Source organism: Pholcus phalangioides, unplaced genomic scaffold (genome assembly GCF_987345545.1).
Source record: "Pholcus phalangioides strain wild (caught in Gottingen) unplaced genomic scaffold, Ppha-v1.0 ptg000013l_1, whole genome shotgun sequence".
Taxonomy (NCBI): Eukaryota; Metazoa; Arthropoda; class Arachnida; order Araneae; family Pholcidae; genus Pholcus; species Pholcus phalangioides.
In genome coordinates this window covers 12556096-12568424 of record NW_028301606.1, presented here as the reverse complement: position 1 = coordinate 12568424, position 12329 = coordinate 12556096, and the positions used below count along the sequence as shown (strand labels likewise).

The window sequence follows — 12329 nt, the reverse complement described above, 5'->3', positions numbered from 1 at the left end:
TGAAATGGTAATATAATAGCAGTATTATTATTTTAGAACACCATTTTTCACCCTTTAGTTTTAAGCTAAGACTTTGTAAAACAGTTCAAGTTAAAGTTTATTTACTCTGTCAAGTATCCTTTTCGAATCCTCTTCCAAGTCCGATATTTCTGTGGAACAGTTACTGCGAAATTGCTGTTTTGGTAAAACAATTTGACCAAGAAAGCGCGATCTCGTAAACTTATCGTCATTGTGAGCAGCAAACACATTGAGCAACAAGATCTCCGCGAATGTTTCTAGGTTTTATAACGGCTGCTGTCTGTCATCACATAAATTTACGTGTTTACTAAAGGTATTCAAAGTGAAACGCCCTCTGGTGGCGACACGTGCAACTAATTTCTTTCCCCCTGAAACAAATTCTCATCACTTCATGAAGACCTCCACAAAATTTCACACTTTTCTGATAACTGGTTTCGCCTGTAGGTTACTTTAAATTAGTTTCTTAATTATGGACATGCCCTGTATATTACAATTCAGTGCGATGCAAATAGAAAAAGTGAAGAAACACTGTCTTTCCGTAATGATTCCCAAACTTTTTACGAAGGGTACCTATTCCCCCAGGGTGCCTATGCTCGATCTCAAACAGGTACGGATCCAGTGACATGTGTCAGAAAAGGGGTGGGACTCGGCAAAAATATGATAGTCATATGACTAGTGTGGCCAGATGTCCCGGTTTTTCACCCTGTCCCGAAAAAGGCTTTTGAAACGTCTGTTTGTCCCGGTTTTTGATTGCGCACTGAAATAGAATTATTTCCAATATTTTTCCAATTTAACTTTTGGCCACGGTAGATTAGGCCACGGTGCTAGGAATTCGTTATTTTAATGTTATATTTTTGCCTTGTTAATACTGTACAACACTGCACTGAATTGCAGATAGCTCTTACTGGATATGGCAGTATACTTATTGACTGTATTGATTATACTGATTGGCACCAAGTGTGACTTACAGGAAATAAAAATTCAGTTTTGAAGGAATTGTGAACAGATTGCTTTGCAATCTTTCACAATTTTTTCACAATCTTTCACAAATTTCAAAATTTCTTCTCAAAGAAGTTTTGACATTGAGATTGTAGATGATACGGTAAAATCCCTCTTAATGGACACCCCTGTTTTACGGACGATTTTTCTTTTGTCCTACCGGTGTCCGCAAAACAGAAGTTACTGTATTAAAAAACCAGACATAGTCCCGCCTTTGTTCCGATATAGGATATAAGCCTGTTATCTCGTAAAATTGGGATTGCCTCTTCTCGGGAAAAGCGTTTTAAGTGTTCATCTAATGATTTCAATCGGTTTTAATTCATGCCCTTGAGCACAAAGCACTTCTGTGAAATTTCACACAAAAGTATTCGGAGTCTTTAAAATGAATTAATATTTCACATTTAATTCCTATGAAAAAAAAAACTATTTTGGTTCATGAAAAATTCAATTTACGAACGGACTTCCGGTACGTATTACATGGAGTCAATTCGTAAACTGAGGGTCTACTGTTCGTATAAGCATAGACATTATAATATGAGAGACCAAGAGTACTCATGCCCCACTCCCCACCCAGTAATTTATGAGTGCAGTCGAATCCCGTTTTAACGAATACCGTTATAGCGAAAATCTCGTTTTAACGAACACTTTTCTAATCCCCCAAATAAGTTTACATAGGAACAATGCCAGGTAACCCGGAATTCCTTTATAACGAAATTTTTTAACGAAGTGATTCCTTCGGTCACTTGGCGTTCGTTATAACGGGATTTGACTATATTATGTTATGCATTTCACCTTTCATGACATACGCCCTTTAATCACGTATATACGGGACGTCTGACAACCGTGGCTCCCATCCCGATTTTTTACTCATTTTTGCGGCTCTGTGTAGAAGTAGTGCGATAATATTTCATTATGCGTTCCCACTTTGCAATTTTACACTGTAATACCCACCAAATGAGAGTTGAATCTTTTGAAAATGTCCCGGTTATCATTAATGGATGTCCCGGTTATCATTAATGGATGTTCCGGTTTTTAACAATAATTTACAGGACTTGTCCCGATTTTGCAGGAACCTCATCTGGTCACCCTTCGTATGGCAGCGGTTCCCAAAACTTTTGTAGCCCGCGGCTCCCTTGCCTGATTCATGGCTCATCTGTGGCTCCACAGAATAGTTTATAATAAATATTTTCACTTATAATAAATAATCACTTCAAGCGTAAAAATAGGCACACATATCAATATCTACAGCTCGTCACGATGCATCCCAGGAGCCGCGACGCACACTTTGAGAAACACTGACGTATGGTGACGAAGAGTCCCGTATTTATATTGCAAAGAACCATTTTTTCCCTAATTATTTTGTGTTGTGAGGCTATTTAGGGCAAAGGGAGGGGGATTGATAGATACCTTCTGGATCCTTGTTAGATCTTAAAGCGCTAAAAAGGATTTATAACAGTAAAAATGCCGCAGCAAACCTTTTAGGAGCCTCAAGTCACACTTTACGTTCAAAATCTTGCTTTGAGTTGTGGTTGAGGTGATTTTGCAGTCAAAAGCTAGTTTTTGCGCGGCTGTTTAGTGCGGTGTATCAGGACCTGGCTTTCAATGTCTCGTGGTACCAAGTGGAGAAATCTCTACCTGAGGAGCTTATTTTTACTATCAGAAATTATTTAAGCATCAATGTAAATGCATCTTCTGATCTGAAGAATACACAGACAAATACAATATTTTAAAAATTTATTTCGGCTTTTGTTAAAAACTATGAAACATACAATATTGCATTTTTTCATATTTTTTCATCTTTCATATCAACAGTATTTTCAGTATATACAAAACATTATTTTTGAGAGATATTTTATGCCCATTTTATTATCAATATTTTTTTCTTTTCAAACAGTGGCGGGCATATTATATAGATATATATTTCAGGCAGTATGAAAAACAAACAAAAACGTAGCACCATATACATACATACATATATAATATATTTTTTTATTATATAGATATCTGTAATTTATTTACTAAATTTCCACGAATTTGGTTTTCCTTTCGCCAAATATTTATCAACATTTTAATATATTATTCGCGAAAAAAAGGATTCTCATTAGAGTGAAATTATTTGTTTTTAATTTAATTGTGAAAAAAAAAATTATAAAATTTGTCATGATATTGGAAAAAAAGGAATTTTTTTATAAAATTGAGAAAAACAGAAAAAATACATGAAATTCATTTTTAAAGTGAAAGAACATATAAAATTGGGAAAAAAATTAGATGAAATGTGTCCTAAAAGGTGAAAAATTTTAAATAATTTTTTTTCAAATACAAAAATTTTCCATCTCAAAAACTTTTCATTAAACTGGAAAAAAAATAGTGAAATTAAAGGAAAAAACATTTTTCTGAAATAGTCATTTCATTTCACACAATGAAATAGTCCAGAAGTTGAAAAAACTAAAATAAAATTCTGAAAATGGAAAAAAATGAAACGAAATTTATTTGGAAAGCAAAAAACTTAGAATTTCTATTTTTATTCCTAAAAAATTTCAACCCCATAAAAATTAATTTTTCACTAAAATTAAAAAAAATGGCAAATTAAACCACTCTAAAAATGAAAAAAAAAATCAAGTAAAATTTTTTCCTAGAATAAATAAATAAATAAACAAAATTCATTATAAAATTTAAAAAAAAACAAACTAATTAAAATTTTTAAATTTTTTCGTAAGTAAAATTTCAGAACTATTTTAAAATACAGAAAGAAATGGATGGATTAATTAATTTCATATGAGAAAAATCAGTGTGTTTGTGTATTTGTTCGTGCATTATAAAATTACATACAATATGGTAATTATTTTTCTAAATGAGAAATAAAAAAAATGCAAATTTTGATGAAAATTATATATTTAAAATATTAAAAAAAATTATACTGAATTAAAATTTCCGATGAAAATTTTTGAAAACCTTGAAAAAAATTTAATTAAAAAAAATTCAATGAATTTTTCGGAAAAAATGCATTTCTTTTTAAAAAATTGATAATTTTTGTCATTATAAAAGATGATATCACAGTCACGCTTTACAATCCTACGGGAGTCCGATTCCCGGAGAAATTTTATAATTAGTACTTATACATATGTATGTATAAATCTACTTATTCATTAATTTATAATTATAATTGTGTTTATGGTTTCATACAGCTCCAGGCTGATATTACCATTGTTTTCAACAATGTGACGCAATACATAATTTACAATACAAAAAAAAAATGTATTTTTGTATTTTTTCAACTCCATTTTCCTATAATAAGTTACTCTTTTCCCACTTGAGATCACATTCTTTTGCCCTTTCAAACTACTTACATCATGCTCGTGTAATATATGTATAATATATAGATATATATTTTAAAAAAATGAACTAGAAGGACCATAACATTACAAACATAAAATAGGAATATAGTATAAGAAATGCATGCAGGATTAATTATTTAATCCTCAGGTTTTTGGTCATGAAAATTGTTTATTTGAAAAATTTAAATGCAGTGATTCGACATGAATCGTCGTCATGTAAAATTCAAACATAACAAAGGTCCAATAAACGTTTTTTTTTCTTCTTTTGTGTGTGTGTGTCTTGGTATTTATTCACCATGTATGTCATGAGATGCTCCAAATGTTTTTTTTGGTTTATGATGATCGCCATTCGAAATTATGTTCCGTGCGCATGGATTTTCATATTGACATGAAAACATTTGATTATTGTAATTGATTCCTTGTGTTCGTCTGAAGCGTTATGAAACTTGCAAGACAGAGAAGTCAGTATAATAACTTTGGTCATTTTTCTCTCACGTTGTATGGATTCCACACACATTCTGGCGTCGAAGGTAATAACTAAATTTTACATGTTTAAAAATATTGACCAGTCAAAAATCACGGTAAGACCAGGCACTAGTAGATCCACTGGAATAATCAGGACAACAACAACTGTTGTTTTTGTTCCTCATAGTCGCACAAGTCTCGCTACGATCAGACATAGCTAGGTTCTTTGGCCATGTAGCATTTAGGAGGCCTGATATCCGACTCGTTATTGTCGTCGTTGTCGGTGAATTCCCTGACTCGACCAGCGGTTAGTGGCATCGTCCTTGCTGATGGACTGCGTGGAGTACCGGCAACGCTCCCGGATGACGGAGGCGGGTCGCCTTTCCCGTATAACGACACCGGGAATCCATACCCACCCGATGGCGGGAACCCGTACGTCTTGACGTCGTCGTCGTCGTCGCAGTCGTTGGCGAAACTCTTTGGAGGTGAGCAAACGGCGTTGTCGGGTTCGTCGTCGTCGTCCAGTAGATCGTCCGTGCTGTCCGCAACCGAATCGACGATGTTGTTCTTATCCGAACGTAGGAGGAGGTTCGAGACTGGTAACTCTATCTGGCTGACGAAACTGTTAGAGTCTGAACTCTGCGGACTTGAAGATTCCTCCTTTGGAGAAATATCGAAAGCACTGTTCACCACAGTCGGCGAGGTCGCCCAGTCTGATATGTCCCAATGATACCCTTCAGAAACATACAGAATAGAAAAAAAACAAACGTCAAGTCAGGAATTAAATTATACATGATATCCACGGCTGAATGAATATTAAATCACTGGAACGGCTGAGAAAACTTCCAAAAGTTTATTATCGTCATTTACTAAGCATATTTCGCGTATTTATAAAAAAAACCCACACACACGCATACACCAAGGGATTTTCTTGAGATTTTTGGCGGAAAATACGGAAGCTTAACGAGAAACTCACTCAGACAAAGATAATTCACGAAAATAATCATCGAGGCAAAAACTTTCCAGCGTGACTTCAGGGCATTAAACATGAATCCATCCATTAAGCATGAATACAAATATAATTTTTTTTTCTCCCTATTATTATTACTTCCGATTTTTGGTTGAAGAATAGCTTCTTACGAAGAAAAACACATGAGCATATTTGAATAGAAATTTTCAATTTTTTTTTTTTTTGGTATTTCTCAAACTGCTCTTGAAACCGTGAAATGAATGCTGTAATAATATGCTAACCAAATTAATTAAGAAATTCATTTAATATCACAGATATTCCTAAAATTTTCATAATTGAATTATAAAAGAAAGAAAAGGAGTTGCAATTATGCTTGTTAATACTATGTGCATGAATCTCGATTTGGAGAAAATTAAAAAAAAATTCTGTTGAGAAAATTTAAGAGATATTTCGTTTGATATTAAACGTGTATGTTTCAGAATATTTTCAAAGCTACTTAGCTTGTCGGTATACATATTGAGACATGAATGATTATAACACATGATAATACAAGACGAACATCAACAGCAGATTATCAAATACGCATTTGAAGTACATAGCATGTGAAGATGATCGTTAGTAAAAAGCGATATGCGTAACAAGATTTTACACATAGGATTATATTAAACACCGAAGACAATACACAACAATGATCACACAGGTCTGCAAAAAAAAAGTACTTTCTGAAAGCTTTCTTAGTTTTAACAACTGATTGTTATATTATATTTTCAGTGCTGATTCTAAAAATGCAATCCATTTTTTTCCATCACGTAAGGTTTTTTCAGAAAACAATTCCATATTTTGGGGGAAGGAATAACTCAAATGCAAATATTTTGAAATTGTATTTTAATTTTAATCCTCTCATAAATACATACTTCAAATTTATATCTTAGCTCTGCCATTATGAAGTTCTAAAATCAATGATATATACTATAGTCAATGATTCACTATATTTATTCATACGCACAATTTCAATGCGATTTGTATGCTGCTTATGTAAGCAGCGTAAATTTCAATTATCAGTGAAATTTGATTTTCACTTTATCTCAAAATTAGAGCCCACTTGACAAAACCAATGCCGGATTCAGAATCAGAGCCCAAAATCACCATTAAAATTCACTGGAATGTCTTTGAAAATGATTTACTACATTTGAATATAAAGCATAGATTTAATGTGGTTTGTATGCTTACTTTGCATTACTATTGAAACTTAATTTTTACTTCATCTCAAAAACTAGACGTGATTAAATTATTATTCCAGTAACCAGCATCCCAAAAACTATAAAAATATACCAATTATTTTTAAAGAAAGCTTTTTCGTCGCATACCTGTGTTATAAGAAAGGTGGTTGAAAGATTCGGACGTTCACACCAGTAGAGGTCTGATGGTACTAGAATTTCACACTGGCTGGAATTTCTCCTACATGACCCACTTACGGTTTACGCTGTTATTTTAAGATAAGCCTATCTGCTTTTTGAACTGTGGACATTGGCAGTCTGACTTGTTCTGCCGAAAGATTACAATGGTAGTAAAATCGGAATTCGAAAATGCCGTAGAAAGTAAGATTGTATTGGACTGATGTTGATAATACGATATCCTTGGTGTTTTGATATTGCTTCTTAGCCTAAGGCTGGGTACACACTGGACCGATACGATAACGGAAGCAACCTGTGACTTGACTCGTGAACACTGTCTAATACTTTGAAGTTGTAAGAAACAGTTTAGACATTCAATTTCAAAAGTATAGTGCTTTGCATTAGTTCCGTTCATGAAATCTTAGGTGGGCTGAAGGAAATCAGTTCAGGTCGAATTAAAAAATGCCGTAGACTAAATGTCATGAACTATGACTAACTCTGGCCAACCGCGGCTTTATAAAATAGTCTTTAAAAAAAGCACACTTCAAAACACTGAATAGTCAGTCCCTCTTTCTCATCAATGTCGACAGCTCACCGCGACACAATTAACAAAGGTTGGCGACGCTCCTAGGAGCCGCGAGGACAAATTTAGAGAGACACAAGCATAGATCAACACACAAAGTCGATTGTGTGACTTGCACAAAAAAAATTCACATTGGAAATTTAGTGCACCAACCTCTCGGTAAAAAAACGCGTGGTATAATTATCATTCTCAGAATCAGCCATAAACTGTAGGCCCTGCCTAATCAGACCTCGTGCATGCAAAATCAAAATGCCCGTGATACGTCAATAATGATGGAAGGATCTCGTTAGTTTGTGATTAATTAGGAACAATTTAGTTTCAATTTACATGCTTAATTACAAGTGTAATGCATTTGTATAATTGGAGTAATCTAGAGAAAAAAAATACAATTATGCCAAAAATTGTTTTTTTCTTTCTTCAAATAATGTCTGGCACAAACGAATTGATCCCATATAAACGGAATTACTTAAAATTCACACATAATATTTAAGCAAATTACGTAATTGGAGCTGAACAAAACAATGCAACACATGCACGAATTTATTCGGTATTATCTATCTATTTCGTTTATGGTTAGCGTTAGCGAATGTTATGAAGAGAAGTGCGAAAGTAGCAAGCAGCGACAACGAATGATTAGTACGTGCCAGTGCAATTGAAGCGAAATAAATTGCATACGTATAAAGCAAATCGCAGGCATCGCGCATGCTTAATTGGCGCCTAAGGAAGGCGCTCTTACCCTGCTGTGGCGCTGATGCATCCCGAGGAGGGAGCGGAGGGGGAGTGGTCCTGCAACTAGCACCACTGTCACCACTGCCACTAGCACCGTCACCATTGCTGCTGCCACTGCTGATGTTTTCTAGGCCTGCATCAATACATTAGTCTCAATTTTCTATGCATAACACTTAACCCTACCCCTCAAGCAATTTACTCAAAGTTAAGGTAATGCTAATAAAGTGCTAAGACAATTGATAAAAGTGACAATAAAATTCGTGCTTAAAGAAAAAACGAAAACAAAACAAGACATCAAATATGTATCATTTTTGGTTTTCTTTGTTTGAATCAACCCAAAACATTTCAAACATAAACTCTTTCATTTTATCATTTTTGTCGCACCACGGTCATTTTCTGCACACGAGGGCTAATTAGACCGGGACCTACAATTTATTGCCGATTCCGAACGGCAGGCTTGTTTTTTGTACTCGTCGAGGGGTTGGTGCGCTAACCCCTCGATGAGGGACTCCTTGTGGCAGCAATTTTTTCCTGCGGTCGCGTCGCCGTTTTTCTGTTGTGTCAGGAAAGTTTTCTGACAAGGACGAACCGGGTATCGAACTCGCGACACCTCTAAACATACTTTGGCATTTTAGGTGAACATCTTATTGACCTGGGCTACCGCGCCCTGTATATTTTCAAATTCAAGTGTTGAAAGTATACGAAGTATTTAGTTTAAGCGGTTGGCTAAAGGCGATATTAATATGAAAAACACGTAATTTTTTGATCGAAATAGAATTAAATTTTAGAAATTTTTTAAAAATTTTGATGTCCAAAAATGAGAAGAAACGTATTAACCTCTGGGACTTTGGTGAATTTTGTGTTATTGTATGAGTGTCTTTTGCAGTAAAATGTTTTTGTGAATATTTACAATTAAAAAAACAGTTCAGAAGTTCATGCATAGATGATGTATCACAAAACATTAAAAGAATAAATTGATAGAAACAGTTGCCATACTTTAAAATATATATGTTTTTAAATGTTACAACTGTGTCTTAATGTGTGCACATGATGAAGTTCAATTTCCTCCTCCTAACCAGAACATGGCCCACGGCTCTGTCTCAATGAAGCAATATAAGCAAATGAAGTTCCACCCACATCTGAACAATACTTAATTTCATTGCACGCTTTACTCCACATGGTTTGTGGAGAACTCGATTACTTGCGCAATTCAGTGTACGAAGTTAACCCTTATATTGAGTCATCTCACCTAACTGGATACCTTTTATTTCGGCAATGCCAAATTATCTCGCTTCCTAAAAACCCTCTCATATTGGCAATGCCGAGATGTGGTGGTTCCCACTGCGGCAGTTATAATACAGATCAAGGAAATTTTAAAAACCGCATAGAGTTAAACACATTCAACATGATAAACCAACTACAAGTGGAATTTTGAAGGTTATTACTTTTTTTAAAGCATGCCATTGAACTTCGCCCCACCCCTTATTTTTCGGAACAAAAAATAAAGCGTTATCATAATAAATGATAATTTATCACCAACCTGTGCTATCTTCCATAGAGGAAAGGCTAGGAATGGCTGATATTTTGGAAGATTTCAACAAACTGTCCGGGCACTTGTTTTTCCCTTTTGAGGAACTCAATGAAGATGATGGACTTAAATCTAAAAAGAGAAAGAGAAGATACACTTAGAAAATTCAACATCAAGACTTAATCTTAACCATTATTTTTCAGAGAATCCTAAAATACGGAAACGCTAGCGAAAGCAATCTATTTTTTATAGCACATCAATGCTAGTTAGAATATTCAAGATAACTAATAAAAATGATCCAATTTATTCAATTAGGTTTTGTCTAATACGAAGTTTCCAAACTTCGCTAATACAAGAGAGAGTGTTTCAATCTGTTAAACTGGCTGATCGTAATTAAAATCGTTCTTTTCAGATCATTTTGTAGCTTCCACCAATGTCAGCCGATCGGCACTAAAAATGGATGACACATATGATGGACTATTATAGTCAGCCCATAGTCGATTTAATTGTCAGTATCTTATGTGCTTTGTAAATTAGGATCGCAGAGTTCTGAATAGGCTAATTTCATTTACTATCACCGCGTTCACAACTCGACCATTGAATGAGTCAGGCATTTTTCCTTAACGGATATTAAGGTTGTCCCGTAAATTCGCCAATAAGTTATCAATTCATAAAAATTGAAGGACTTGGTATGTGGTTGGCGAAAAAGCAATTCTCACGAAGGGGAACTTTTTTTTCGGTACAAAATATAGCTGAAATGTTTGTAGTTAGAAGGCGCTGGAAATCAGTCCAGCAGGAGTTATTTGACCTGAACTTTTTCATCAATATCTTCTTTGTCTGAAGCGTTCGCAAAGCTTCAGCCGGCTATTCTTTGTGGCTGAGTAACAACTTCACCACTAGTGCTTTATACATCAATGAAAAACTTATTTGAGCGCCAGTAACGAGAAAATACGGAAATGAGTTGTTAATATTGTATACAATGCATTTTACAGAAATGAGTTGTTAATATTGTATACAATGCGTTTTACAGAAATGAGTTGTTAATATTGTATACAATGCATTTTATAGAAATGAGTTGTTAATATTGTATACAATGCATTTTACAGAAATGAGTTGCTAATATTGTATACAATGCATTTTACAGGAATATTTTGCATATTTACGGTTATTTGTTTTCGTACAGCGTCCTCTATCGAAAAAAACTTGAACTCAAATTTGTTATGCACGTGAAAAAAAATCGCTCTCTCTTCGTGAAAATAATTTTTTTCCCCCATACTGCATTCAAAAAACCAATTCCTCCAATTTTTATGAATTGTTAAGCTATTTACGAATTTATGGGACACACTGTTTTACATATATCCAAGTAGGACTTTTCGTAGTTTTGTAATGAAGTTATACAGGAATGATATACTTCTAGCTCCAGAGTTAGACTTTGTTTTAAATTGCCAAATGACTCTACGTATATAGACGTTCGTACCATAGACTCTACGTACTGTTATATCGACAAAACAAACAAAAACATTCCACCAGATGGAAACTGTTCTCGACTCCGAATCGAGACTTACTGTTTTGTATTTTCTCTTCGCAGATGTTGTCCTCTGAGCAACGATGGTCATCCTCCCAGTCACTTTTCATCTTGAGGGAGTCCGTGTCTGAGGAATTGGACGGTGGAGGAGGGCTCAGAGACGTCGGCACGACGTGATGATGGTTATTAGGCTTGCCACCAAGATTGTTCTGAGTGTATAGGGCCCGCGGGTTGCGTCCCTCGAGGTCTTCGGCAGCGCTCCCGTAGCTCCGGGCTGTGTCGAACTTGGCCAAAGCGTTCAGAGACTCCTGCGTGCTCGGCGTGTATGATGCCGGCCTAGGTGGCAGGGGTGGGGTAGCGAAAGTCGCTTCGAGGCTCAACTTGCTGAGGTGGTGCTTCACGTTATCGTCCAGGATCGGGTTCTTCAACATGAACTCGTTGGCGGCTGGATCGTCGACTAGCTGGAGACCCGGACGCCTTTGTCTCCTCTGCCATCGTAAGAAAATAAGGGGTATAAAATTGTTAATAATCATATTCAATACAGATCAAATTTTTTTTATAGATGATATACCATAGGATGTTTCAAAATTCGCGCACATCATAGTTTATCAATTCTTTTCTTTAAAATGAATATGAACTTTTTAACAGAAAATTGAACCTTATATATAAATGTGAAAGTATGTATTGTACGTTTGTTTGGTTGTTCTTCATACAAATTTACACCGTTGATCGTATCACTTCAATCAATTTGTTTTTGGATTTTACGCTAATGTGTGGAAGAAG

At 35.0% G+C, this 12329-nt stretch overlaps 1 protein-coding gene across 4 annotated transcripts in view; it reads right to left on the bottom strand.

Annotated features, from left to right (window-relative positions):
* Positions 1-3745: 3745 nt before the first annotated feature.
* LOC149078611 (fat-like cadherin-related tumor suppressor homolog) overlaps positions 3746-12329 on the bottom strand; it is a 568053-nt gene continuing 559469 nt past the window's right edge. For 3 of the 4 annotated variants that reach the window (XM_089240739.1, XM_089240741.1, XM_089240740.1), the window contains 4 exons: positions 11587-12034; positions 10034-10153; positions 8501-8626; positions 3746-5551 (listed from right to left, as the gene is read on the bottom strand). In XM_089240739.1, coding sequence (XP_089096865.1) covers positions 5025-5551; positions 8501-8626; positions 10034-10153; positions 11587-12034 — 1221 coding nt within the window. In that variant the 3' untranslated portion in view covers positions 3746-5024. The remainder of the gene's footprint in view (positions 5552-8500; positions 8627-10033; positions 10154-11586; positions 12035-12329) is intronic. The other variant, XM_089240742.1, reaches the window with a different exon arrangement.